This window comes from Falco peregrinus, chromosome 8 (genome assembly GCF_023634155.1).
Source record: "Falco peregrinus isolate bFalPer1 chromosome 8, bFalPer1.pri, whole genome shotgun sequence".
Lineage (NCBI taxonomy): Eukaryota > Metazoa > Chordata > Aves > Falconiformes > Falconidae > Falco > Falco peregrinus.
The window spans coordinates 2,802,411-2,829,539 of record NC_073728.1 but is presented as its reverse complement, the minus strand read 5'-3'; the positions used below and the strand labels follow the sequence as shown (position 1 = coordinate 2,829,539).

The following is a 27,129-nucleotide window of genomic DNA, read 5'->3' as shown; positions in this document are numbered from 1 at the left end:
TTGCAGAAATGGCTTTATTTTCTCTCTGCTGGCTCATTGGCATTCCCACCCCTGCGTCTTCTCAGAGCTCCCTCAGTGCTCTAATACATAGCAAAGACATCGCCTGACAGGTCAGCAGAGACGCGTGGCCACATCCCCTCTTTCACAAGCAGTGTCGCTAGACCCATGCTTGCTTGAGAAAATGCTTCAAAACTTCTCTTCCTTTCCTGAAGGATAACGGGATTTAGTCATCATTCTATTACACTACCCTTCTGCTGCTATAGCTTGCTCTCAGTGGAGTTACTACTGGTAATTGCTAACAAGCAATGAGTAAGGTTGCTAAGTTATGCAACGAAAGAGGCCTCCCCATTTCTCTGCTCTTCCCAGCTCCTAGCTGTGCGACATCCACGTGGCCGGTCTCTCCACTTCATTTCACCAGCATTCATCTCTGATTTTCCTATTTCTTGTCATTTAGACCATATTCTACGTGTCCCTATGCTTCATCTTTGTGGATATCAGCTAAAGTTTACTCTCTTCTTCATAGCTGTTTATGCTTATATTCGCATTCTTCCTTGTGTTTGTTGTTAAAACCATAATTAGCATCCAACCGTGCAGAGCATTTTGGGGCAGCAACATGGAAAAGAAAGCTGCAGCACTGTCATTTGCAGTACTGTCAGATGGTTGTAGTTTCAGATTTGGAAGTCAGGGTGCTCCCTAATGACCTTCATACTATTCCTGGTGCTGGCTTATTTATTTTCTGTAGAAATGGAGGGGGTTGACATGCTTCTACATCATGCAATATAGGTGGAACAAATACGAAAATGTAAATTATGGGGAGGGTGTGACCCAACAACTTCAGTACATGCCAGCATTCCAAAGGTAAGGTCACATCCATCTAACAGCAATGGCACCCTGCAGGCCAGCATCCTACTGCTCCCTCCAATTCCCATTTATGTGATTATCAGGCATGGAAGGATAAACACAGCTAAGCTTAAGCTACCTCTTTCCATAAACTGTGGGCCAGTTATCAATAATTTTGATTTTTGAGCCTTTCTGTTGATTTTTAGATTTTGCTATTGGTACAGCTGATTTAAAGAAAAGCCAACAAAACATGTTTCATAATTAGCTTTATTTCTGCAAACAGTATCTTTGTTTGTTTTCCCTGCCAGGGCATGTTCTTGTCTCCTGCCTTCTCTGTAGGTGTCCCTTTGAGGCTTCAGAGCTGTGATAAAGAAGGGATGAGGCTGCACAACACCCTTGCCCATTCATTCAGGCTTAAGTTACAGAAGCATGTCCGCAGTAGCTCGTATTGGCTCTCCTTTCCACTGCTGAAACTTCATAGGCAATTAGTCCCTATTCAAGTATTCAATATTCACATATTCAAAACAAGTAGCTGGTAACTTAAGGATGTCTTGGCTTCCTGGTTCTGCCTGCTGATGATGAAGGAATTGCAGGAGTTTAAAATGGGTCATTTTCACTTTCATGTGCAACACAGCTGAAAGAAATGGGGAACTTCACCCCAGCTGTCCACTAAAATCTGTCTTTAGAAGAGCTAGGCTTGCGTTACTCGGCTTAGTCTCAGTCATGTATAAAAATAGCCAGTCATCAACTCAGTGGCTGAAAATTGGCAGGGACTGACATAAAAGATACTGGCCTTGATTTTTTCTCTTTAATGTGCTCATTGATTCTTTCAAATAACATCAGCGACAGTATCATTGTATTTGTTCATTTTGTTTGAGAAAAGGGTAAGAAACAAATTCCTCAGCATGTAAAGAGATTATTACATTAAGGTCAATATTTCCTCTTCGGTCAGGTGGGTCAGTTTTGGAAACAATCCAGTTTGCTTTCATAAGTGTTAAGCCTTTAGAGGAATTTTCAATTTACCCCACCCAGCCAGCTAGCACAGCTTTGTTTAATGTTTTGGACCCTGCCCGGCTCCAGCTGAGAATATCCCGTATTTATTGATACAGAGCTCTGCTACGGATATGGCCGTAAGTTCTTTGTGCTCGCAGTCTGACCCCAGTCATGCACTGAAGGAAGCAACTGAGTGGCCTTTCCCTCCCATCATATCCTTTGGTATGAAGATGAGATCTTTCTGCGACCACTGTGTACAGAAAAGATGCCACAAGCAAGCAGGTGCTTTCAACAGGCAGGCAGGAAGGGAGAAAAACAAATAAACCAGACTCTGCAAGAAAGGAAGAAGGCTGTGAAACGCTGTCCTTGCTTTCTAATATCTTCCATTTTGAGCTTTATCCCAGCCCTGCTACCAGCAAATCCCATGGGTCTCAGATCTAACGAAAGGGCTTTTGGCTGCTTTAGACAGCAGGACTGGCAAGTTATGTTTAAAACAAATAATAACAAAACAAAGAGAGAGTATTTAATAAAGTTAAGTTAGCCCAGCAAGAGTTTTCCTGTGGATAAGATGCACTGATGTTTGCTAGGTTTGCAAAATTAGCCAAAGGTCTACAAGTCATGCTGGCTTTTTTCCATATTGCAGAAAAGAGCTTTGTGTGGAACAAATACTTCAGCTATTGCTGCAGCATCACGTCCTTTTGCTCATGTCCTTTGATGTTTAGGTACCCTTAAGTCTAGAGCCAATGAAAAAGGTTTTAATGTCTTTTCACTAAAAATGTCAGCTTGTGTTTAAAAACAAAAAGCCTAGCCCTTTCCCACAAAGAGCCTAGCTCAAAAACTTCTAAAACAAAGATCTTTAAAACCAGTATCTTGGTTTAGCATGCTAAAAAAAAACAACAAAAAAAACCCAAACAAAAACCCAACCAAAACGCCTCCCAAACCACAAAGAAAACCCCAAAACAAAACATGGGCTTCTGTTTAAAATAATTCTCTGTCAGTACTGACACTAGTACCATATTTAAAATTACATAGACTCTGTCATTGACATCGATATTTTTGCCTCAGAACCTATATATATGCCCGTACATGTCTATATACTTTCCAAACAGGGGGAGTATATACAAGTTGTTGTAAGAGAAGAAGCGTAAGATTTGTTTTAAAAAGCAAAACAGCTCAGATGGGTTTCCCTTTTTCTCCCATCTTACAAGTAATGCAACTTTCAAATTATGCCTTCCAGTTGGTGCAAAACTAGCTAGATCTACTTTGAATTATCATTGGAATTTATACTGTTGAAACCACTTAGAACTAACTAAACAAATCTGACAAGCCAAGGCTTAAACAAGATCACCCAGTTGAGCAGGAATGTGAAAAAAAGCATATATAGTCTCTACTAAAAGTACCATTTTTATATACAGCGTTGGAGTTAAATAACCTTGGCCTTTAAACTGATTGTGAACAAGCCCAGTGGTCCTGAGGTGGTGAAACCCCACAGAGGACATCCCTGCCTACTTCCAAGCACCAGCTTTAATCACAGAATCACTGCTTGTTCATAGTGATACTTAAGCTCACCCTGATGCTTAAACACCTTCACTAATGTCCTTGCTGTAAGCAAAGTTTTTGCTGCTTCAGCACCCAGTCGCAGTGCCCTCTTACACAGCCCGGGGACGAGTACGTACCCCGCCACCCAAGGGCGACAGTCAACCTGTGCTCTGCAACTTAAACCTGCACAATACGACTGACCACGTATGGCTACACAGTTAGTACTGCACTAAATACAAAGAAGAGACAACTGTCAACAGGTCATATTTTGAGATCGAGATCAGGAAATCATGTAACGAGGAAAGAAAATGTCCTCTATATGATTCCCTGATGTTTCACTTCCAACTTTCACACCTCTTGCTAGCTCACTTCTGAGCAAAGCCTCTTGTAGTAAAGCTCTTTCACTCCTAAGGAAATTGGTAAAAACTGCTGGGCAAGTTGGCGTGACAATAGCTGTGCCCTGTAGCCATTCTCTGCCTCCTCGGGCTTAAAGTGGCCACTTCCCATCTCCATGAATCTCTTCACTGAGCTGAATAATACTTGTCGGCCATTGCTAGACAAGAAAATCTGACTGATTCAGGCTCCCAGAATGAATGAGAGGCAAGGACAGAAGCTAGAAGTATGTTTTAAAGAACAGGAAAGAAAATACACATTACACATACACCACAAACCCAGCTATGCTGGCATTCAAACAGATTCTGATTAAATCTTTGGACAAGAAGATTTCGAAGGAAGGAGGAAGTCGATGTTCCAAGCCATTATCTTAACTTTTTCTTGAGGCATCAGTATTTCAAAAGTAAGAAAATTAAGCTGGGTTCTTCAAATAAAAGAGTGAAATTTGCCAGAGGAGTACAAAACTTAATTTCAGCAACAAATAGTGACATTTTTCTCCCACTTAAATAGCAGAAGATGTGTGTACACCTTCAACTACTAGCTTTCTAAATGAAATTTCTCTCAGTTAAAATCTTTTTCAATATTATTGTTCCTAATCTCCAAAGAATACTTACAAGAGTCTTACTTCTGCTTACGGTCAGAGGCAATATCAGGATATAAGAACTAAACACATGTGCAGAATTCAGAACTGGGTATAAGAACACAAGTGGAAGCAAACCCCAAATTCTCCTTTTTTTTTTTTTTTTTTTTTTCATTTAGCAGCGAGGAAAATGTTGCTTCTAAACAAACCACTTTTGTGTATACGTATATATGTCAGACCTTCCATCCCTCACATGCAGTTAGGTTGTTACAAGGGAAGGCAGGAAGGGCAATCAGCACATGAGATCTGTCACACGCCAGTCTGACACCCGTTCCCTTCAGGCTGGCACAGCTCGGCAGCCTGCCTGCTCCCGCCTGGCCCCTGGGCCCAGGAGTGCCCCTAGGCAGGACCCCATCTTGAGAGGATCCTGCTAAAAGCCACCATCTGCTTTTGCAGCATCATGCCCCAAGCCCTTCTACATTACTCACAGGATGCACTCCCTCCCTGCGCCCCAATGCACCAGTGTGTACCATGCAGCGGTACTCAGCCAGTAAGTGCCCTGTGAAAGGGTGGGGGGAGACAGTTCTGTTCTAAAAGTATAGTAACATATTGTTCTGTCTGAAGCTTGAAAAGTCAGTCTGGATTTCTTGCATGCATTTATCTCAAGCTAGCAGCGCTCTTGCAGCACTGGCTGCCCTGCTCTGTTATACAGCTTCCCTGCAGCACGGACAGTTGTTCCCACACGCTTTACAGGGAGCTGCACCCTTCTCAGCTGCGTGCTCTTCATAGTAATGCCTGATTTAATACTTTTTGTTATGGATGTCTGAAGCTGAGGTATAGAAACTCATACCTTGTTTAACTATTGTGCAGGCAGTTCTTCACCTAAAACATACGCTTTAAAACTGCGGAAGAGGTAACCTAATTACAAGATAAAATGTACAACTATAGGGAAAATGTTCCGGATACAAATGAGCTTTTCATTGTATCAAGAGAAAGCCATCAGGAGACTACCTAGCAAGGCTGTAGCCTAACTCTAAACACAAACTTAAGACTCTCCTTTCTTAATGGATTCTTAAAGGATACTGCATCTGACAGTGCTGGTGGGCCTACTGATGGTCCCTTCCGGCTGTAAAACACCCAGGTGCACACTGCTGCTGGCGAGGAGGACTGCTGCGTAGAGAACCCGCTAATACAGAGATTTTTGTCTGGCTGAATCTCTGGGAAGCAGCTATGCAGCATCCCTACCTTCACAGGAAGGTGAAGCTGCCTTCAGAAAGCTTCCTTACCCACTCACCTAAATTTTCAAAGTTTTCTAAATGCAGTAAAACCAGTACAAAATCAATCAAGCCTGAAATTTTAAAGGGCCTTTCTGTATTAAGCATCTTAATTTCCATTCATCCATTGTAGCACTCTTACTAGAATTCTTGATTTTGTTTTTTTAATGAGATTTTTACACTATTTGAATTTCACTCAGAAAAGCTAACAAACCCCAAATGCTCCATTTTATTACCATGTACAATTCACTCTGAAGGAAGACAACACAAAACTGTACGTTTTTTTAAATTCTTTGCACTCGGTGAATTTCTTTCTAGACCAAGCAGCAACACAAATCAGCCACGTCTAGTGATCAGCAGTGGGTGTTATGGTAGGTATCTAATGACCGATGTCAGAATCAGATCTGTATTTTATTTGCTGTACAAAAATTCTGGGAGATAAAGGACCTGCTCTGAGGCAGAAATCATTCAAATCAACATACAAATAATCTGGCGCAACAGTTTGATATAGAACCTTGTAACTGCTTTAACAGTCCCAAAAACTGGACCTGAGCAGAGGCTGTAAAATGTCTGGACTAGTATGTTTGTATTCTAGTGCCTGAATCGGTAAGACATTGGGGAAAAAATGGAGGGAACGTAGGTGTTGATTTTTTTTTCATCTCTAAAGAAATACTAAAGAGAGAAAAAGTGTTGGAGGAGATTTGAAATTAGAAAGTCTGTCACTGGGACATAAAAATGATGGGGGGTGGGGGGTGGGGGGAAAGGGAGTAATTGGAAAAGTTCAGTAAAGATTCAGCATCACATACCAGAAGATTGGTGTAGCCTAACACACAAAGCTGTATGGTCTTAGGTGTAGGACCATTTGATAGGTCTATGTCTTTCTCTTAATCAGGTTGTTACACTATCTGCATTCTATTAAATATTCATCTTATCTAGAAAAGTTTATTCTGGTCTTCTTTCGCACTATGACTTTGGGATTATGCTTATGTGTTTTTCTGAGTCTTGCAAGTATCACCTTTCTTTTGATTTCTAAACACTGTTAATCCTTTACATTTTTAGTCTTTTAAACCAGTTTTGTTTTAAGGGGGATGTCACCAGGCAAAGACTGACAGGATGACTTCGGGAGGCCTTGGGGCTGCTAAGCGTGGCTGGAGGTGGGACATGGTGGGGTGGCTGGAGGTGGGACTCTGGCCAGGCCCAGGCTGTGGCCAGCTGCCCCAACACAGGGCCCGGTGGCAGTGCCAGGTCGGCTCCGCTCGGTAACGCAAGGGTCTGAAAGAAAACTGTACACATCTGTAACAAATGGGGTGGGGTGGGGGGTGGGGGGTGTGTGCTCTGCTTGATGCTTGAAGCCCGCTATGGAAACACCAGTTACTTCTGGCGGAAACTGTGGTGAAAATTGTATGCAGATTTCTCAGAAAAAAGAAATGAAACGGCCTAAAACTGATCTGAAATGTTCCTACAGCTGCACTGCAGCCTTGGAACATGGTTTCTATAAACAACTGTTCCCAGATAAGCCGGTTTCTTTTAAAACAGTATTTGATAGACGGAAGGACCCCTGTATCTTGTAGGTCCTGCGTTCTAAACCAAGATGTCGAGCGGCGGGGCAGTGTCCCAGCCAGGGGTCCCGTGGGCACAAGGCAGGATGATGTCGCTTTTGGGTTCCGTAGCTGTTGTCTAGGAGCCGAACGTATCTGGGTGGCGGCTCCCCCTCCAACGGGGGGTGGGGTGGGGAATATTTATCACCTAGGTACGAGCAAAATCCGTTTCTGCCCCTAGCAAGCCCGGCAGGATTTGCTGGAGGCCGATCGCTGGCGGGCGACGCGCCCCCGCACCCGGCTGCCAGGGCCGAGCCCGTGCTGGGGAGACCCCCGCTGCGGGCAGGGCCCCGCCGCTGCCCGGGCGGCCCCCGGCGGCAGGCCCGGCTCCCCCGGCAGGGCACGCCGGCAGCCCCGTTTCCCCCGCCGGAGCGCGGGCCGCGCCGCCCGGCCGCCATGGCTGGAGTGCTGAGCGCAAGCTGCCGCGGGCAGGGGAGGGGGCAGGCACCCGCTACGCCATTTTCGTAGCCCGCGGTGGGGCCGGGGAGGGGAGGAAATGGCTCCGCATTGGGCCGGGCGGGCGGCGGGGCCGCGCCTGCAGCGCGGTGCGCAGGATGCGTAGGGGAGAGCGCGGGGAGCGCGGGGCGGCCCGGCGTAGCCGCCGTTGGTGAATAGCGTAGCGGCGGCAGGAGCTGCAGGAGGAGGAGGAGGAGGCGCCGCGGCGGTTTGGTACCGAGCGGAGAGGGAGATGCACACGGCACTCGAGTGAGGTAGCTATAAAACCCCATTTGTTTACATTCCCTCCCCCACAAGCGGCCGGCGCGGCGGTGAGGGTGGCGGCCGGCACTGTGCTGCCGGCGGGGGGGCCCGGCGCGGTGCGGCGCGGCGCGGCCCGCGGCAGACGGAGCCGGTGACGGCCGGCGATAGCGGACACCACCTTCCCCGGGATGCGGAGCGGCACGCGGGGGACACGGCCGCCTCATCACGTGGCGGCGGGCCCGGGGCTGCGCGGGTGGGCGAGGGGGGGGTCGGGGGGGCCGTGGCCGGGTCTGCCCTCCTCGGAGGCAGCGGAGCACGAGGCGCCACCGCGGCCCTGGCGCGTCCCCCGCGCCCCCCTTCCTCCCTCCTCCCGTCCGCGGGCCCGCCATGCGGCAGGTAAAGCTCAGTCCTGAGCGGGGGGGAGCGGCGGCGCCCCGGGCCGCAGAGGCAGGGGGGGCTTGTGGCGGCGCCCGGGGAGCCGTGCCCGGGCCGCTGGGGCAGGCGGGGGGGCTCGTGCCAGTGCCCAGGCCCCTGAGGCAGGCGGGGAGGGCTTGTGCCTGTGCCCGGGCCGTCGCCCGGCGGGCCCCGCCGCTGAGGCAGCCCCCGCGCCCTGCCCGTTGGCGGGGCGGTGCGGGGTGGCCGGACCCGCTGCCCTGCGGGAGGCGCGCCCCCGCGGCGGGCCCTGTTGGTGCGGTGCCGGCCGGCGGCGGCCGAGTTCCCTGGCTGGCGATACCGCCTGCGGGAGCCGCGCCGGGGCTGAGGCGGCCCCGGGCTCCCCTCAGAGGCGAGAGGGGCGGGAGCCCCCGCCGTGCGCGGGAACGGGGAGGGAAGGGAGAGCCGAGCCGGGCCGGGCTGTGCTGCGCCGCGTTGTGCGCGGCTGTTCCGCGGCTTGCGCTGCACCCGTCCGAGACGGGCACGTAACGTGGGAGCTTTGGAATAAAACTATTTTTTAAAATCTTTAGTTATCTTTGTCTTTCTTGGGGAGTCTTCTGTGGAAGTGTTCTTAAAACGCCTGCCTCTGAGCAAGCGTTGGCCGAGCTGGAAATAATTCTGGTTTCTCACACTCTTAAGCACTGCATGCCTTTAAGTAAAAATCATCACTTTTTTTTGTGAAGATAGGATGCCGTACCGTAATACGGAGGCAGCCTGTGATACGTGGAGCCTAATGCAGCACTGGGAAACGCATGCTGGAAGGCCTGGTGTTCAGAAACCTGGAAGCAATTGCATCTAGTTGGCAAAAGTAATGTGTTCCTTTGGGTCGTTGAAACTGATCTAGTGACATAAAAATAGAAAACTTTCTGTAGAAAAAAAGGTAGTTATTAGGATTTTTAAATTCTGTTTTAACAGGGAACGCACTCGGGTTTTCATTAAGAATGTGCTTTCCATTAGATGCATAGGGGAATAGGTATTTTGTGTGGACGGGCAAGTCATGCTACTCAACTCCAGGAATGAGACTTCCAAATGGTTACTTCATAGGCTGATGCTCTGGTATGGTAATGTAAGTACCATGAAAAAGTTCCATGGTTCGCAAGAACATCGAGGCCAGCGTGGCTATAGACTTTCCTAACGTGATTTTTTGATCTAAGATGACTTAAAATAGGACTGCTGGTATTGTCCTGCAGTGGTGCATTTTTACACCACTTTCAAGGCTTGGGTACTTCTGAGGAAAAAAGTATGCAGCTATGCAATCAGTTAAAGAGAATAGGGCCTGTGTATAGACCGTGAATTAATTGTGTTTTATGATATTAATGGTGGCAGTCCATAGGGGGATGTTCCCTAGTGTCCACAGAAGGTGGGTGTAGAAGGATCGTATGCAATTGCCTACCTGGAATAAGCGACATGAAAGGAGGAGGTTCTGCCTACATTAAAAAAATAAATCACCATTTCTCCAAAATAGTGAGGCTTGTTTTAATTGAAATTCCTTGCTTTCACGTAGGTCTTTGTGCTCTCCAGGTTGGCTTAAATAAAAAACAGGAACTAACTTTGGAGTAGGTATCCAGTCAGTCATAAAACCTGCAATTACAGAGAAGCTGTGGTTTGAAATGGCACAAATAGGCTCACAGGCTTGGCTGTGTTAACAGTTGTTCCTCCCATTTAAAAAAAAATAAAATTAGTGAAACTGGATTATCAGGGTAATTCAGGAATGTTTCAGAAAGTTTACGTGAAAAAGCACAGATCCTGGTACTGAATACTGGATACCTGCTTGGGAATACAACTTTTAATTAGTGGTCTCAAACAGGTTTATGTGCCGTTGTAACAATACCTATGTTCTAGAGTTACATCTTGAAAAGTCAGCAGGAGAGTGTATGAGTCCATATGGTGCTTGGGCCATACATGTTAATAAACCATTCCTTTCGAATATTGAATAGGAAGCTTTAGTAAGATACGTACTTTTTGTGTAGTTTGACTTACACAAATAAGATAAATGTATACAGATGGAAAAATGAATATAGCTACCCTAGTACAGATTTCCTTTGTGGTCTTCACTAAGTCAGTCAAGCAGGTAATTTAGATACTCTACTCATGTAAATACATTTACTGCAAAGCAATGGCTGATTCTTTTAAGTAGTGCCCAGATCCCATGGACTTCAAGCCTGGGTGTATACAGTCCCAAGGGAGGTATGGTCGGACTTGTTTGCTTTGGCTGTCCAGTTATAACATCGTTTGATCATGACTGTGCCTATTGTAACAACTCTTAGTCCTTTTCTCTGTCACTGTTTTTACAGAAGTGGAAGTTTATTTTGAACCTCTGATGGGCACCTGATAAGTCATCGGTGATAAATCAGTCTGGCTTTGGAAACAGTTACGTGTTTTCATCGGATGGAATTACTGAGTTAAAATTATACACAAGCTACTTAAAAGCTAAGCTCCATGAAAGTTTTCCTGTAAGTTAAGATTCAGTCCTTCACTGTGGTGAAACTTAGTGGGAAAGATCGTGGCATCTTCACAAACTCTTCTGCAGAGTCAGGGATGGATGGGCCTAACTGCATCTGTCAACAAGGAAAATTACATCAGAAAAGAAAACCTCATTCCGTTTTCTTCACAGATTGGCTGTCACCTGCCAGAACACTTGCTGGTTTATAGCGTGTTGCTTTATAGCACGTTTGCAGAATTGTCAGACAAACTTATCCTGACTCCTTTCTTAACACATTCAAAAAACATCAGTAGAAGTTTCAAAGAAGGAAAGCTTAATGGCAGCTCTGTGTCTTGTGTGGCTGTGCTTTTCACAGCATTGAGCTCTAGGTGCAGGGAGAGTTCTGTGCATACTAAGAATTTATGCCTTTTGGGAACCCGTTTATACCCTAATGTGAAGAAAATCAGTGTTAACTTCCTGTTCTTCTGTGGGAGCCCAACTCAATTTAGTGAGCCATTATTTAAAATAATTTTATCATCTGAAAAGTATTCATCTTTGGGGTGGGCTAGTGAATTTGTCTTAAATAAGAACTAGTCATTTTAGCTTGCTGACAAAGGCGTGAAGTAACACCTGATGCAGAAAGAATTTAGATTGGTTTTAGGTAATTCTTAAATTGCAACTGAGATATTATTTGAAGTACCCCTAACGAAGTCTGGTAAACAAATGTGTACTAATTAGGCAAAGCTAATAAAAACAAATGGATTGGTTTACATTTGAGAAACTGACTGAAATGCTGGAAACCATGTCCTGCCTACATTGTAATCTTCCAAAGAAAGGTACATGCTACATCAGTCCCTGTATTCATAATATTTTACGTGCTGTTACATCTAATATTTTACGTGCTATTGCATCAGTGCCACTTCTTTTTTTTTATGTAGTAGAAATCTGAGGAGCAAAGAAGTTAAAACATCATTGTTTGAAGTCACTTGTGTTTTGCTACCTCTTGTGATAATCGAAACGCTCTACAGGTTTTAATACCAAAAAAAATGGAGGCCAGCATGAAAGATGGGGAAGATGATGATTTCCTGATGGCGGTCTCAAAAGCTTCTGAGAAGAAGGGATGTTGAAGTTATATGCAGGGTGTCATAGCCATGCTGGGGGATGCGGTTCATTACACTGGAAATGTTCTCATCTGCTAGGTATCAGTGCGCTGCCTCATCTTCTCTCTTCCCGCTTTCTGACTCTGTTGTCTGTTGCTGCAGAGGAGGAATGACTCAGCTGTTGTCTTTTCTCTCTCAGCTTTTGATGACCTAGGAGCTTCTTTCTTATCCAGCCACCACCTTTTCTATAGCTTGCTGCTTTCCAAAGCAGTACGATGAGAGTGAAGAAAATCTGCTGGTTTCACTAATCCAAAATTAAAGTGCCAGTAAAACGGGATGGATATATTACAGAATTTATGCTGCGTTGTCTGTTGGAGAGCCTGAATGTAGGTGTATTTGTCTGTTGCTGCTGCTCAGTGTGTAATGTTCACAGAGTAAGAAATGTTCCTGAACAGAACTTGAACATCAGCAAAATGAACCTGGCAATCTGTGGATTAGTTTGGTTGTGTTTATTAGAAATTTTTGGCGGTGAAGATTAATAAAATTAGTCTGCAGGTAGGTTGGTTGGTTTGTTTTGGGGTGTGGTGGGTTTTGGTTTTGTTTTGGGTAGGGGTTTTTTTTTCCTTTTGAAGAGCAGTCCTGAGAGAAATCTGCTTTCTACTTGTGAGGCGTGTATCTGTAGTCTTAGGATGAAGCTTGCTATAGAAACCTACTCTTTCTGCTGTGTTGACAGTGACATCATCCATCTCAGTATTAAATACAGTAACAAGTGTGTACAAAATGTGGAATATGAACTAGAGAGCGGTTAGAGCTCTGTAGCTCCTGACCTGTTCAGAGGTACAGAAAATTGTACTGTCTGAGCGTTTGATTTGGTGCTTCAGTGACAAAGACTGACTTTTGAAGTCATTGATGTTGGGTAGCTAAACCGATCTAGAATTGAGACAAAGTCTGCATAATACTGGAAGTGAATGAATAACTATGATCATGTCTGAAACTCATTAATCGAATGAAGTCCCTTAAAAGTGTTACTGTGGTTGGTGGTTTTATAAGATAAAATGCATATGTGAGATAAAAATATCTTTGGATTAAGAACGTACAAAGGAGGTTTTATGCAAGATTGCTGGGTTTGCATAAAATTATAAATATAGTCAACAGGGACTTTCTGTGTGTAGGTTGTAAACGCTTTAGAGAGAGTTTCCAATCACAGCTCCTAATGAAGACTACTCTTAATAAAACATGAATTGCAGATAGGTGCTGTCATGCAGTTTGCATATAGAGACAGGTATCTCAGGATTGCCTGACTTGTACCACATTCATAAACTGATCCTTGTGCATTTTTATTACAGCTGCTATTTATTACTGCAGTGTGATGATTATTAATGGGCAGAAGTAATACCTTGAGTTCTGAAGGATAACTAAATTCAATTTGATTTACAGCTGGTGATTGAATATCTATAAATAGTTCCTCTTTTAACCAGGCCAATTGCTGTTAATGATGTGCAGCGTACTTGGCTTGGAGTATCAAAGCAAACCCACATGTAATCTCCAAGGTAGTCTCCTCAAATAGGCATTACTCAGTGTGATTCTTGATGTGGGGTTTTGGTTTTTTTGAGTAATATTTATATCTTTGTTAATGTTGATTTGCATTTTAGGTAGGACTGAGTAGCACTGCATCCCAGGGTGACTGGTTCTAAGGTTGTTACTGACAGTAATCACATGTCATTTGTACAACTGAAAGATGAGTTTAGTTCACCTTGCAAAATAACTAATCACACCACAACTGAGTGTCTCCTATGAGGGGGAACAGTGAGCAGGTACGCATCTGAAGTCTCACCAAGTAAGGATTTCCACTGTAGGCACTACTTCATTCCTATCATATACAGAGCAGTCCAGAAGAGCTTCTTTACCGTCAAGTGGAATATTGTACTCTCTGTTTGAACCGATGAATTACATCATTTGCCAAGGCTCGATGCAATTTCTGTAATCCATTCCTGTAAAGAAAGACCTCTTTTCCTCGGGACTCCACTACCTTGAGAAGTACTGTCACCCTGTGATATGCAAACCATATAATTTAAGCCATATTTATTTTCTAGTTCTGTTTGTAGAACACAGGAGCATTTTATTGCTGACCTGAATGTCTGTCTATAGAAGACAGTACCTCAGCCTAAAAGTACACTTCTAAATTGTACTAGCTTACATTAAAGTTTAAGAAATAACTACTTGGCTGCTGCCTGAATAATGGGGTAGGCTTGCGCTGCCACATTTTTATCCTGAAAATAAAATAAACAAAATACTCCCATTTATTTAATGTCTGATATGATAGGTAAACAGGATAAGGACAGACCTTCAGTCATTTCTGTCCAGAAGGGTGCATTGAGGCACTTGCCTAGCAGAGGCATTTTATTGTATTAACCATGCTTCAATTGTCCAGTTGCTCTTAAGACTTATACAATCTATTCAATAAATATACAGTGGTTGCAGCAGCATGTATATACAAAATTTAGCTTTATATTGTAATGTGCCCATAGCTAATTTCTTGATGCTTGTAATATATTCTAGACTTCTGTTTTGTTTGCATGTTGTCAAAGAAAAACAGCTTAAATTTCCTCCCGTGCTATAACTTTATTTTTTAAACAGTTACTGTCTTTGTGCTACAGGTAAGCGATTTGAGTTTTGTGAAGTGTGTAGTCTTAAGTTTACGCATCTGCATCTTGCAGAGTAATGTACAGAGTCCCAGCAGAACTTCATTTTTAGTGGCTCTGGGCAAAAATCCTCATGCTGGCTCATGCTAATTATGTATGTTCAATAGTAGGGAGAGGAATTTGAGGGGTTTATGCTGACTCTTAATAAGAATGCAGCCACTATAGCAAATTATTATTACTCACTTCTGTTTTCTTTGTGTCAAACTTTATGGTTCAAATTAATTGCAGTAAACAGTTATGCTAGGCGATGTAAGAATACTTCCACTGTCTTTGAAGACCATGCTTTGTCTTCTGTTCCCCATAGAAACTGCTGTTCTGTCAGTAATAAGGGGCTGCCTTGGTCTAATGAAACAGTGTATTATTATGGTACCTTTTTAGCCTTTGACACGTAGGAACACCTCTCATAGTTTAATTGCAGTATAGTTTAAGCCAAGAACATCTTAAAAATACATAAGTTTAATATTTTAATGTTTTGTGGTTGTTTTTTTTTTTTGTTAATTGGACTATGGACAAATTAAAATGGTGTTTTGGAATAAGGCAATGTACCATTCTGGAATTCTTAAAATACTAGTAAAATTGAAAAAGCCAAATTGTCACTAGGGAAAATTCTGAGAGTTTCTACAGATAAATTCATTTACTGGAATCCTCTCGTACTGTAGCTTCAGTACATTTTATAGATAAAACATTCTCCCAAGTGAAACCTTGAGAGGAGTACATTGTTCTTCAAATAAGAGGAATGTATTTTAAGTATGAAAAAATAATTTTTTTGCTGAATTTTTGCCCATGTACTTACCAGATGTCACTACTGAAAAAAGTGAAATACTGAGATGACATGTCATGTGCTCTGCTGTTTTTATTCTGTGCATGCAGGTATGGTTTGCTTTGGTTTTACTTTCTTTGACAATAAGCCAAGTGAGATCCTTACCATTTCTACCTCACAGTCCTACTACCAGAAAATCACTTTTTAAACATTACATTTACATTCTGAAAGTTAAAGCTGAATACTAGAAAGTACATCAATCAGGAATTTATAAATAGTTAACTTGGCTTCAGACAGGAAAATCTTTTTTAGTATTTTTTCTTATTTGTTGTTCTTTGCTTTCAGGATAAAGCTGTTTTGGCCAAAGACAAGACACATAGGTAGTCTCACCAGATTTCTGAAAAAGGTTTTTCAACCTTTATTATTCAGGCATCAGATGATGAGATTTCTCCTTATATTGAAAAATTCTCTGATCAGGGACTGTGGTATAGCATGAGCTAGATCTGGATGCCAAATACAGGTTTGAATGCCAAATACCCAACCTATTTATTGAATATTTATTGAAGTATTTCAACTCCTTAACATGGCGATGAGGTGGCCTGCTAGGAGACAGCATGTTATTCTAGTGACGAGGTACCATTTGACTGTGAAGAGGATCAGAGGATTCGCAAGAAATTGTTGCGCATCTAGAAGTGAGAAGAGTAAAGCCTCAGAGTCTCTGAACACCACACAGATGTTCAGGTGTCTTCAGCTGTGGTTAACTGGAATCAAAAGTGTTCTCGGGATTAAACTCTCATACTGTTTATGTTTAATGATATTTTAAACTGAGCTATTTAAGATGTTAAAATAAGTTTGGAAGTGTAGATGGACTGTAACTGTCTTGATTCTTAACTGGTTCTTCCAGTAGGCTTTAATTTTGCCGAGGTGTATCAGTTTGATAGATCTCTGTCAGATACGCTGGTGGTTTAAGCTGTCTTCTACCACAAGGTTGTTTTGTAGTCGGTTAATTAGTTGAACCTGTAATTTGAAATACAGTAGTTTTAATTGGCTTGATTTTGTAGGAAAGATGTGCAGCCATGATCACATAATGCATTTACTATGGACAGCTTTAGTATGATTGCAGTGAAGTATTTTGGAATATGACTGATGTGCTGAGCAGACTCTGGAAGGGGCTGATGTACTACTGTCAGGTGCAGTAGCAAAAGGAAGAGAGGGATGGAGGGAGGATATTTTTACAGAAAATGTTGACTCCACTATATATGGAATAATACAGCATTTATTACAGAAACTCAGGTTAACATTAACTCTTAAATACTTCTGAAGTTGAACCTGTGAAATAATGGTCACAACTGACTATTGACCCTTTGATTTTAGAGGTAGAGTCTAGTTTTCATTTGGTTCCAGCTATCAGTGGCAGAGAGCATAAAACATCTTCCTCAGATAAATTTGATAACCTGTAATTTCAGTGCTAGACTGCCAAACCATTTCTGTTTGTCAAAGAGAAAACTCTGGATTAGTCAGGATGGTCTTCTTCTTTCAACAAACTGGAATTGTTTTGGGATACACATAGTGATCACTTGTGTTAAAGGTTGAAGACAGCAAGTTGCACCGTTTTTGTAATTTTTTTTTAACTGTTTCTTGTACCATAGTATGACAGTAGAAACCATTCTAAGTTTAAATATTGGAGAACTCGTAAGAAATTGGTTCACTTGCTTATTAACTGAAATTGACACATTTGACGTAATTGGGAGGATATATTGAAGTAGTGGGTTCCTGATCAAAAGAGATCTTTCTTTACAGAAATGGGTTATAGAAATTAGAGAGCCTTGAGAAGTAATGGAATCACATAGAATGAAGAAAGCCCCAATAGCAAGGGAAAACAGTAATCAATAATGAGGAAAGATGTCGGTGATCCAAGGAGTGATGTGGGAAACATTAATGTCACTAGTGACTCTGCTGAGACAGATGGTGACCACAACAGCATGGAACCAAATCAGCCCTTGGTCCAGAAAATCATTATATTTCAAATTACAGTGAAAGGAAGAAGCCATGGTGACTGATGCTCAAGGATAGGGGGGCATCCATACTTCAGGAGAGGTACTAGAAGTATGTGCCGAATTATAGGTGCTGTAAAAGCCAGGATTTTATATTAGATCAAATCATAAAGCTACACAGCATAGTCTAGGTTAGATATATCGAATTGTAACATGGCTTTAGCCAAACTGGTAACAGTCTCGCTTTCCATAGTATCTGTCCTTGCTTGCCTGGGTTGCTGTTAGAATACGTGTGCACTTGCGCAGTGGTGGACGCAGGGAGATACATATGCATAATGGTATTTTTAAGATTGTAAGATTTTTAGCCCATCAGTATTTTTAATTTGATTGGCTAGGATGACATCTCTACTTGCATTTTAGATTAAGGCTCTAAGGATTGTGCTTCCTTTCCCCTTTTCTCTCTCTAATCTTGCAGTAAGAGTAATACTGGGTATTAAATACTACATTTTCATTCATTTGCCTCAAAGTTGTGTCCCTTCAAAGTTGCTTTAATGCCTTGTTAAGAAAGATCAGTAGTTCATGGTGAGTGATTTTTGAAGCCAACCAGTATTTGCATCAGTTTGAGTGGTTGCCTCGATCATCACACAGACCTGTTTTAACAATATCTATGGCTAAAATAAGCAAGAGCCAGGCAGTGTCGTGACTTCTGTTGAGGTCTTACTTGGAATGTGATGGAAGTTACACATTTTGGTTCAGTGGGGCTTTTCCTTGGTGGATCTGCCTGTTGTAATATTTAGGACCATTTTATGTTGCGCATCAGACTGGTTAAGCTGAATCTGCTGAGATGTCTTTACAAACACCTTTGTCTCCCACAATTACCGAACAAAGACGGCTTTGGGAGCCCACTAATGCAGGATGTGAGTGGTTTCAGAGGCTGCCTGTTGTCTCCCAAATTTCCTTTAGGAAAAGAAGGCTGTGTTCTTGCATAAGAATCGTAGTAGTTCTCTGGGTTTGTACTCTGACAGAATGAGTTTGCTAAGAATTATTTGAATGGCATGTTGATAGAGGGCCTTTATAAAAGTCTGTGACAGTCATTCATTAATTAAATCTCCTATTTAAAAATACAGATTTGAATTAATGAATTATCAAATAAGAAATTTGCAAATTCTGCATTCTAGAAATGGACTTTAATAATTTTAATCATAAACCACCAGGCACTAATTTGGCACATCACAGGTAAAAAAACCAAACAACACATGCCCTGGTCCCACTTTTCAATGGACTTTTTACACTTGATAGCTTTGATAATCTTTTTCTGAATTGAGAGAAGTCATCAGCTTAAGAGTAGACATGTGTGATTCCTTTTCTGAATTGTAGCTGTGATAGAGGGATTTTTATTGTAATAGTGTAGGAATTAAACACATACCAAAGAGATGCCTTTAATGCCTTTTTAACATACCGCAAGTATTTTAACATACCACTAGGATGAAATATGTGTAGCAGTTTGCAGTATTTTTTATTCTTTCTATAACAACTGGTTGTAACATTTGATAGCAAACATTACTGTATTCTGTACTGTGGGGGGAGTTGGAGAAGCTGTTGTCAAATGGCTTTCAATAGGAAATTTATCCACTGCTGTTTTTTCAGTGTTATTTGAATACATTTTGAGGTGGCCAGTTGTTTTATTTGTGCTATTGCCAAAATACTCTGTTAGGCTGCAGATCAGCCTAGTCTGTAAGCTGGTGTTGGTGTTGCCACCAAAAGCAAGGATGCTTTTGGACTGGGGTGTTTGTGCAGCTGCACAATGAACCAGATAGGAAAAGTAATGTCTTGAAAATAATCTTTGTTTCTTTTTCTAGGCTATTTTTCAGCAGAATCTAGTTGTACAGCTGCATAGTGAACAGATCAGCAAACAAATGTGCTGGTATACAAAATGGGTCTGTGGGAATGGGAAGGAATGAAAGTGGCAGTGGGGGAGGGCAGAACCGCAGCTTTAAGTACAGCAGCATCATCTTAAAATATTTGTTGAACTTCAGCCTTAGTTCAACCAAAAACATTTGCTTACTTTCAGTGGAAAAATAAAATCTTAAAATGCAGGTGTAACTGGTTCTTCCTTTCAAGTATTTCATTCTTACAAGCACTGGTATCTTAATAGGACCTAGTTAAACAGCACAATATTGGCACAAAAGCAAACCAGCTCCATTATCAATTTTGTGCATTAATAGATGTTCTATGGTCTACATACGGTTTATATATGAAGAACTGAAAATTAATTCCTGTTAACCAGAACTAAGACTTGCAGAACTTCCAACTGTTTTGATATTTTTACATTCTTCTGAGCTCTGAGAAGGAGTCTGTACTCAGCAACTTCTTATAAGTAACTGGCGTGCCTTTTAAAGAAGGCTGTCCAGGGTTTTTTACGTTCAAAATAAAATCAGTGCCCCTTTCTGGATAACTGAGCGAGTAGATTGCTACTTTAGGATCATTTTCTAGTATGCTTGGGATTTGGCACTTTAAGTACTTCACATTTCAGATTTTTTAAAAAATTCCATGGGGTGTTCAGTTATGCATAAATGCCTTCTGTACTATTTAAGTCTTATCTGGTATTAACTTAGCAGATATGGCTTGGATCAGTTAGTTAATGGTCTGTTCTTACAACGAGCCCCTCCTACTGGGCTGTAGATTTTCAAATGAATGAGTTTTACTTAAATCCACAAACCTGGGTTTCATTGAAATTGAAGAGGGAGGAAAATACAGGAGATGGGTGAGAACTAAAGTTAGAAATTGTTAATTGTAACTTTCTAGATCTGCAGCATGTTTGCCTATTTGTACGTCCAGAAGCTGATGTCAGCTTAAGTCTGGTAAAACAAAAAGAGACTATTATTTAATGAAATGTTTTTATGGCTTTCTTAAAGTGCCTTCCAGTAACAGCAGTATTTTAAATATCACAGTAATTTTTAAAAAATAATTTATCATAATAATGTGGGCTAGGTTAGTAGGACTTGATATTCTGGCATTTGTTAGAAACTTGAAATTTAGGAAATAAAGGGCTTGGATTTTCAGATTCTAGGCTTTTTTTTAACTGAATATTAGTATGAAATACTGCAGAGTTGCTGGAGTGGAAGTGGTGGGGGGCTGCAGGTATCTCTCCTGTGTTTATGTTGGAATAAATACCTGCAATATAAGAAAGAATTCAGATTTTCAGGAATTGTAGTAAAAACTGTCTTTATGTAGTCAGTAGTTTTATTTCAAAGAATATTTCTCTTAAAAAGAAACAGAACCATTTCTTACAGAGCTGTTACTCTGAGCAGCTCTTTACAGAGAGGGCAGTATCTTGGGTTGGTGAGAACATTGCTTTTGCTTTATTTTTAACACCTTTAGTCTTTCTCAGTTGTGTGTTACCTTAGCTGAAGCATGTGTTGGGTGGTGGTGTGTGGTGTGACAGTTCTGGTTGCCCATGAAGTCTTGCTGAGGCGCTTTACTGCTGGCATTCAAGCTGAGTAACTGCTGAGAGGAGTCTTAAGACATTTTTTTAAACTTCTCGTCTGCAGGTAGGGAAGGGGGGGGGGGAAGCAGAACATTCTTCAGAGAAAGTAAGGAAAGGAAGTTGAACAAAAAGGGAGAGAAACGAAAATGACTCAGGAGGGAGCATGGGAAGGGGGGAAGTCCAGTGCACTTCTGTTACAAGTATTTCAGGTTATTAAAATTGCTGGGAGCAGACGGGGGGGGGGGGGGGGGGGGGGCGGTTGGGGGGTGGAGGAAAGTTGGGCATTTAAAGCATCCTAGTCAGCGTTGTGTGCCAACAGAAAATGCTATAGTATGTGGCTTGCAGGTGCTAAAATGAGAGATGTGACTTTCGGTTGGGTTCAGGCTCTGAATGACCACATTATTTGAACCCAAGTTTGTTGTTTTAAGGAAAGCCTAACTCTTGAACTAGTTTTCTAGTCTCAGTGAAGCAGCTGGCGATTACGATCATATCCCAGAAATCAGTTCCGGTGGTTCAAAAATTCCAAAGTCGCGTTCAGTGCCAGTGCCATGTGCATACTGCAGGCTTTACATGAAGTCTTTTCGAAAACGAAGGGCTACAGAAGAGGCACGGCTGAAACAGTAGGCACTGCGGGGAAGCGTCGCGGAGCCAAGGCAAAGGATGAAAAAGGCTGCGAAGCCCAAACCAAGCAGCCGCCACCCCCGTCCCCCGGGGCGCACGCCGCTGGTGGGCGGGCGCTGGGCCGGCGCGGCCGGGGGCCACTTCCCAGCGCCGGGCCCGGGCGCTGCCCGGCGGCTGCCGCCGCTTCCCCAGCGCTGCACGGGGCCGCGGGCGCCGCAGGAGGGAGGGCAGCGAGGCAAAGGCTGGCAGCAGCCGTCGGCAGGAGCGGCGTAGCCTTGTCCGCGGGCTGCCCGTCCGCACTTGCGGCGGGATTTGGGAGCCATGCCCTGTTGTTGAGGCCAGGCACGCACAGCGCTGCGCCGCTGACATGGGCGGAGCTGGGGCGGCAGCTTTCCCGTGTTGTACACATGCGAAAGCTGCCCGAGAGATGACAGCTCTTTACGGTTGCCTAGAGAATTAACAAAGCTTGCTTAAAAAGAAACAAATAAATAATCTGTTCTCTTAGGAGTTCTTTGAGATTTTTTACGATGAGTGCATTTGTTTTGTAAGCATCTTTATTCTGTAGCAAAAATTACAACAGCAGGTACAGAAGATGACATAATAGATGATTTAAAATATTGTGCTAGGGTTATTACTATTTTAATTGAAAACAGTGAGACATCTAATTGATTTTGAAATTGGTCTGATAATGCTTAGCTCATGTTTTTCAGCAATGAATCATGATCATAGGTTACAAATGGTTTTAACCACTAGGGCATGGAGAAAAGGTACCGTTCAAAGCTGAATGCCACAATTAGAGATGCATGACTAAAGTTTCAAAGTAATGTATTAGTAGTATTGTATGAGACAGTCACATGAAAAAGATCACGAGGTTGTGAAAAGGATTATGATCATGCTTGAGTCATGAATTTCCTGGTGGAGATATTTCAGTCAGGGTTGTGCTTGTTTAAATGGGAATGATTTGACTTCACTTGCTCTGGTTATGTTACCACTATGTGGCAAAAGGGGAGGAAAGGTGTCTTACCTGCAGAAGTAGTACCCTTTGAGTAACTGGATTTTACTTAAACTTCAGATGCTGTTTTCAGTACTGAGATGCTGAAGTTAAGATACTGAACAGTTTGCTAGAGCATTACAGTATACCATGTGTACTTACCTGCTGCTGCTGGCCTCTGTGCAAGCGTATGGAAGTTCATCTTTCCCCCAGGGCTTTCACCTGTCTTGCATGTACCTTAACTGCTTATTCCAGATCCTGAACCTGCTCTTCACATTAAGTAACATTCAACATTGTAAATCCTCGGTTGATGAAAATCAGCATGTTCCTATAGAAATGCGGAGCTCTGTTGATCTGCCACCAGCCACATTCCTGATCCGGTACCTTTCCTTACTGCCAGAATGTTTCTGCCCCCTGGGATGATGTAAGTCACAGAGCCCAGGTTCTCAGCCTGTGTGAGGGAGAGCATATGTTCTTCATTTAAAGGTTATGGCATGCGTTCCCAGACAGTATACGGTCTAGGGGCTGGCTCAGTCCAGTGACTCTCAGATAAAGATTTGCAACCTGTTTCTTTTTGCTCCATCAATAACAACTCTGTACTTACCTGTTACATCTAAGGAGAACGGAAAAAGGTTCTGGAAGGTGCTTTGAGATGCTTTTAATGTTTCGGTACTAATCCCAGTGATGTATTCAAAAGAACATTAAGGATGCCTTAAACAGAGTCTGTGAGGGAGAAAGACTATATGAAAGTAAGACCTCAGGAAATTCTGGGGATGAACTCAAAAGTACTAAATTACTTGAAAACGTTTGTCAGACCTTAAATCAGTAACTGGAATGTGGGTGATTGAACTGGAGGCAAACTGGGGTCATTCCAGACCGGTGATTGAACAGCTGTGAATAAAAGTAAAGCAGCAGTATACAATGATTACCCATTAACCTATCTGATGTCCCTGGCATCTACTCTTGATACAGATGCTTCCATTTGATAGATATTCTTCCGATCTTATGTTTGTAACTGGGTCAGTATTGCAAAAGAGAGTTTACTTTTTTTTTTTTCTTTAATCTTGCAAGCATTTGAAAATCCAGTGAAAAGTGAATTTTCATCTTTTGTATTTGTAGAGGTTAACAGGAAAGCCTTCTTCACCAGTCTTCTCTGTTAACTCATTTGTTGGCTGTATAAAGTCATTAAAAGGTAGCCCTTTTTTTCCCTCTGATTCCTTGTCTCTGTCAACCTGCTGCAAGTATAGGAGCTTCCAAGAGATTTATTTTTTGTGTGTGCAATAATGTGGTTGCAAGTGCTTAAGCACAAAACATCAAGGTAATGGTTTATGAAACGTAAAAGGACTTCAAATGTTTGAGGTTTGCTGCAAAGCACCTTCCTGACTGATCTCATGAAGCATGTTTTAGTTAGCAGCTGGGGTGGGCCTGAGAAGGGTAACTACACTTCCCCTTTGTTGTCTGAAAGTCTGTAGCACTTTAGGGTGCGTTGGCCAGGTCACCCATGCCTGTAACGTAGGGTCGGTCACAGCTGTAGTCAAGGTGCACATAAGGAACTAAAGCTGCTTTCGGTGTAGAAGGAGCTGGAAGCATACTCACCTGTTTTCCTGGTCCCTTACATCCTTGCATTTGCTGCAGTGTTTTGGTAGCATCTGAGTGTACGGAAAGCAGGGTGGCTGCAGCTCCTGTCCTCTCAGCTCTCCTTTCCTTCTCGGTCATATTCTAAATTTAACGAGTTACGTGTAAAAAGCCCTACTTCTGCACTTGTTTCCTTTATCTACTTTAGTTAACTCTCTTGAACTGTTCAAAATAAAGTAATTCAACTGTTCAGATCGATGGGGATGTTCCGTGCTGCCTTCTTTTAGGTGTCTGCTCCCTTGCCGATAGGAGGGCTTGATGATCTACTGCATCTATCTAGCAGAGCAGTTGTAAATGGTACGTGTTTTATTTGGCTTGGTACCAGGCAGAGCAATTTAAGTGTTGCTAGAAACCCCTGGGAGCGTTTAAAGGATTTAAAGGATTCTTCCCCCCCCAAAAAAAACCCCATGTATTTTAGAGGTTGTTCTCTACCCAATATAAGTCTCTAGCAAATACAAGTCATAAAGTACAGCTCTTGGCTTATCTTCAGCTTTTTAGTTTTATAACATTTTTTACATAAACCTGGAAATTCTTTTTCTTAGAAGCTTCTTTTATAACAATTATTTCAGTTTTATGAAATTTTTTTGCTAGCAGATGTAAACAAAATAAACCTGTCAAGTTTTGTAAAATAATGAATTGTTTTCAACTCTGAACACAAGACTTCTGCCATGTCCTCGTCATTACCTGATGTTGAATAGTAAGGTTCTTACGTTTAATACTAAATTGAAAGCCACATTGTCTAGATGATACAAATTCTGAAAATCAGTACTAGCTAATTTGAGCTAGACTGTCAGCATGAACAGTATTTTTGAGTTGCATAAACAGACGTTTTCTGTATATCCTTATTTTTAAATTAACATCCAAATAGATCTTTGAAATCAGTAACTCAATGGAAGTGAAAGTACTAAAAAAATACTAAAATATGAACATTTAAGCAATACATTGAAGTTGTTTAATGGCAACTTATTTTATAATCGCTAATTATTAATGAAAATAGGGAATTGTGTGTGTGTTTAGTGGAAGTATTTTAGCAGCATATAAGAGAACAAATGATGTGTGGGTTTTCAACTTATTATCAGCCTGTCATCCCCATAAATAAGAAAATACAGAACTGTTGGTTTTAAATAATTTTTATTCTTTTATAACCTGTGTTTTAACAAGATTTCCAATCTTACAGGTTATCATAAGCATAGGTGCCTCTGAAAATACACACAAAAAATTATATGACTGACTGTAAGAGGTGATCTTTTTCTTGTAACTGGCTCATAAGTATGCTGTGTAAGAGTGCATCTCTGAAACACATGGAGCCTATCTTACTGTTGGATAAGAAAAGTACATAAGCACAATTTCTGCAGTAAAAATCCTACAATTGTCATTCTGTTAATACCAGTATCTAAACAGATTTGCAAGTCATTCAGTTGGTACCAATGAGTACCAGACTGATACTGGTGTAGTACAAATGTTGAGATTGCTTTTACGCCTAAGTGCTTCCCCTTGTGTTTCTTGTAGGAAACAGAGATGAAGGTACACATGCACACAAAATTTTGCATCATTTGTTTGCTGACATTTGTCTTTCATCAGTGCAATCATTGCCATGAAGGTGGACATGACCATGGTCCTAAAGAGGAACGTGTACACTACCATAATGACTATCAGATCTCAAATGCATCCTACTTCCAGAATGGAGGAACAGAATCTGTGCCGAGTAAATTTTCAACGTTGGAAGCTGAAAATGAACAGAAATACTACATTGAAAAGATTTTTGAGCGTTATGGTGAAAATGGAAGGTTATCTTTTTTTGGCCTGGAAAGACTGTTAATTAGCCTTGGTTTAGGAGAGGTAAAGGTAGTGATGATCAGTCATGACGATATTGGCCATGATCATGTTTCTCACTTATATGCTTTAGAAGTACAGGAGGGAAAGCATTCTCACTCTCATAACCATCCTCATAGCCACGCAGATTCGGAAAACCAAACCGTGGTTGGTATGGCTGCAAAGAGAAACCGTAAATGTGACCCTGAGAGAGACGCAGTAGTGTCATCAGTAAAAGATGATGGCAAACACATGCACGACCAGAGCCGCCATCACCATCACCACCACCCTCGTCTACATCATCATGACCATAATGGTACACATCATTCTCGTAACGATTCAGTTGGTCATAGCGAACATGGAGAACAGAACCATGAACCTTCAACAGAGACAAACACAACTCAGGATCAGCCAGAAAGAAAACAACGGAAACAGAAGAAGAAGCAAAAGAAGATCAGTGAGCCTTCAGGAGATGCTACCCGGGATTATGCCCCAGATCATGATTCAGGTGATCAGTATGAGCACAATCGTGTTCATAAACATGATCATGTACATGATGCATCTCACTTGCATGTGCACCATCATGAACACAGCAGTGATCGTTCTAGTCATGGACATCAAGATTCCAGTTTAGGTAATGAGGATGGACACCACCATACCAGCAAGCGAGAGGCACCTCATAAGCAGATTAGTGTCAGAAAACATACTCTTTCTTCAGCGCATAGTCACAAGGATCGCAATGAAGACGAACATGATCATGAAGAGGTGAGTGTGAAATGGAGAACCGGTAAGTCGGCTTCCGCTGTGCTAGGGAGCAGTTGAAGGTGCTCACAAGTAGCACGGCAGCACCTCCGCGGCCGCTGCGTAATACGAGTAGTGGAGTGCGAGCACTGGAGGTCCCTGCCCCCCTTGTGTGCTTACTGTGGGGGTTTTCGTTTCTGTTGGCTTCTCACCCATCTTTTCTCAGCAATCGATCTTCTAGCCTATTTATCTGTATAAAGGAGATCCTTAAAGCTTTCTGAGATACCCTGCTACAGGTGGGGGGTCTCCCTTCCCAGTAGTCATGAATATTTCCCAGACAGACACCTACCTTTTCTGGACTTCTTTCTGAATCTAAGATCGTTAACATTCTTGGAAACTGCACAGACTCTTTCCAAAGAGAAGCACCTGCATCTTTTCAACATGCTTCTAATTTCTTTGTCCTAAGAGATCATGAAGCAAGGTAGATGTAGCACTGTACTTGGCGTAAGCTCTTCC

The 27,129-nt window shown here is 42.3% G+C and overlaps 1 protein-coding gene across 4 annotated transcripts in view; it reads left to right on the top strand.

Annotated features, from left to right (window-relative positions):
- SLC39A10 (solute carrier family 39 member 10) overlaps window positions 1–27,129 on the top strand; it is a 53,566-nt gene that overhangs the window by 4,989 nt on the left and 21,448 nt on the right. The window contains exons 1-2 of one of the 4 annotated variants that reach the window (XM_055812965.1): window positions 7,781–7,927; window positions 25,570–26,637. In XM_055812965.1, the coding sequence (XP_055668940.1) occupies window positions 25,579–26,637 (1,059 nt within the window). In that variant the 5' untranslated portion in view covers window positions 7,781–7,927; window positions 25,570–25,578. Of the gene's footprint in view, window positions 1–7,780; window positions 7,928–25,569; window positions 26,638–27,129 lie in introns of those variants that run through there. The other 3 variants (XM_055812964.1, XM_055812963.1, XM_027792300.2) reach the window with 3 other exon arrangements.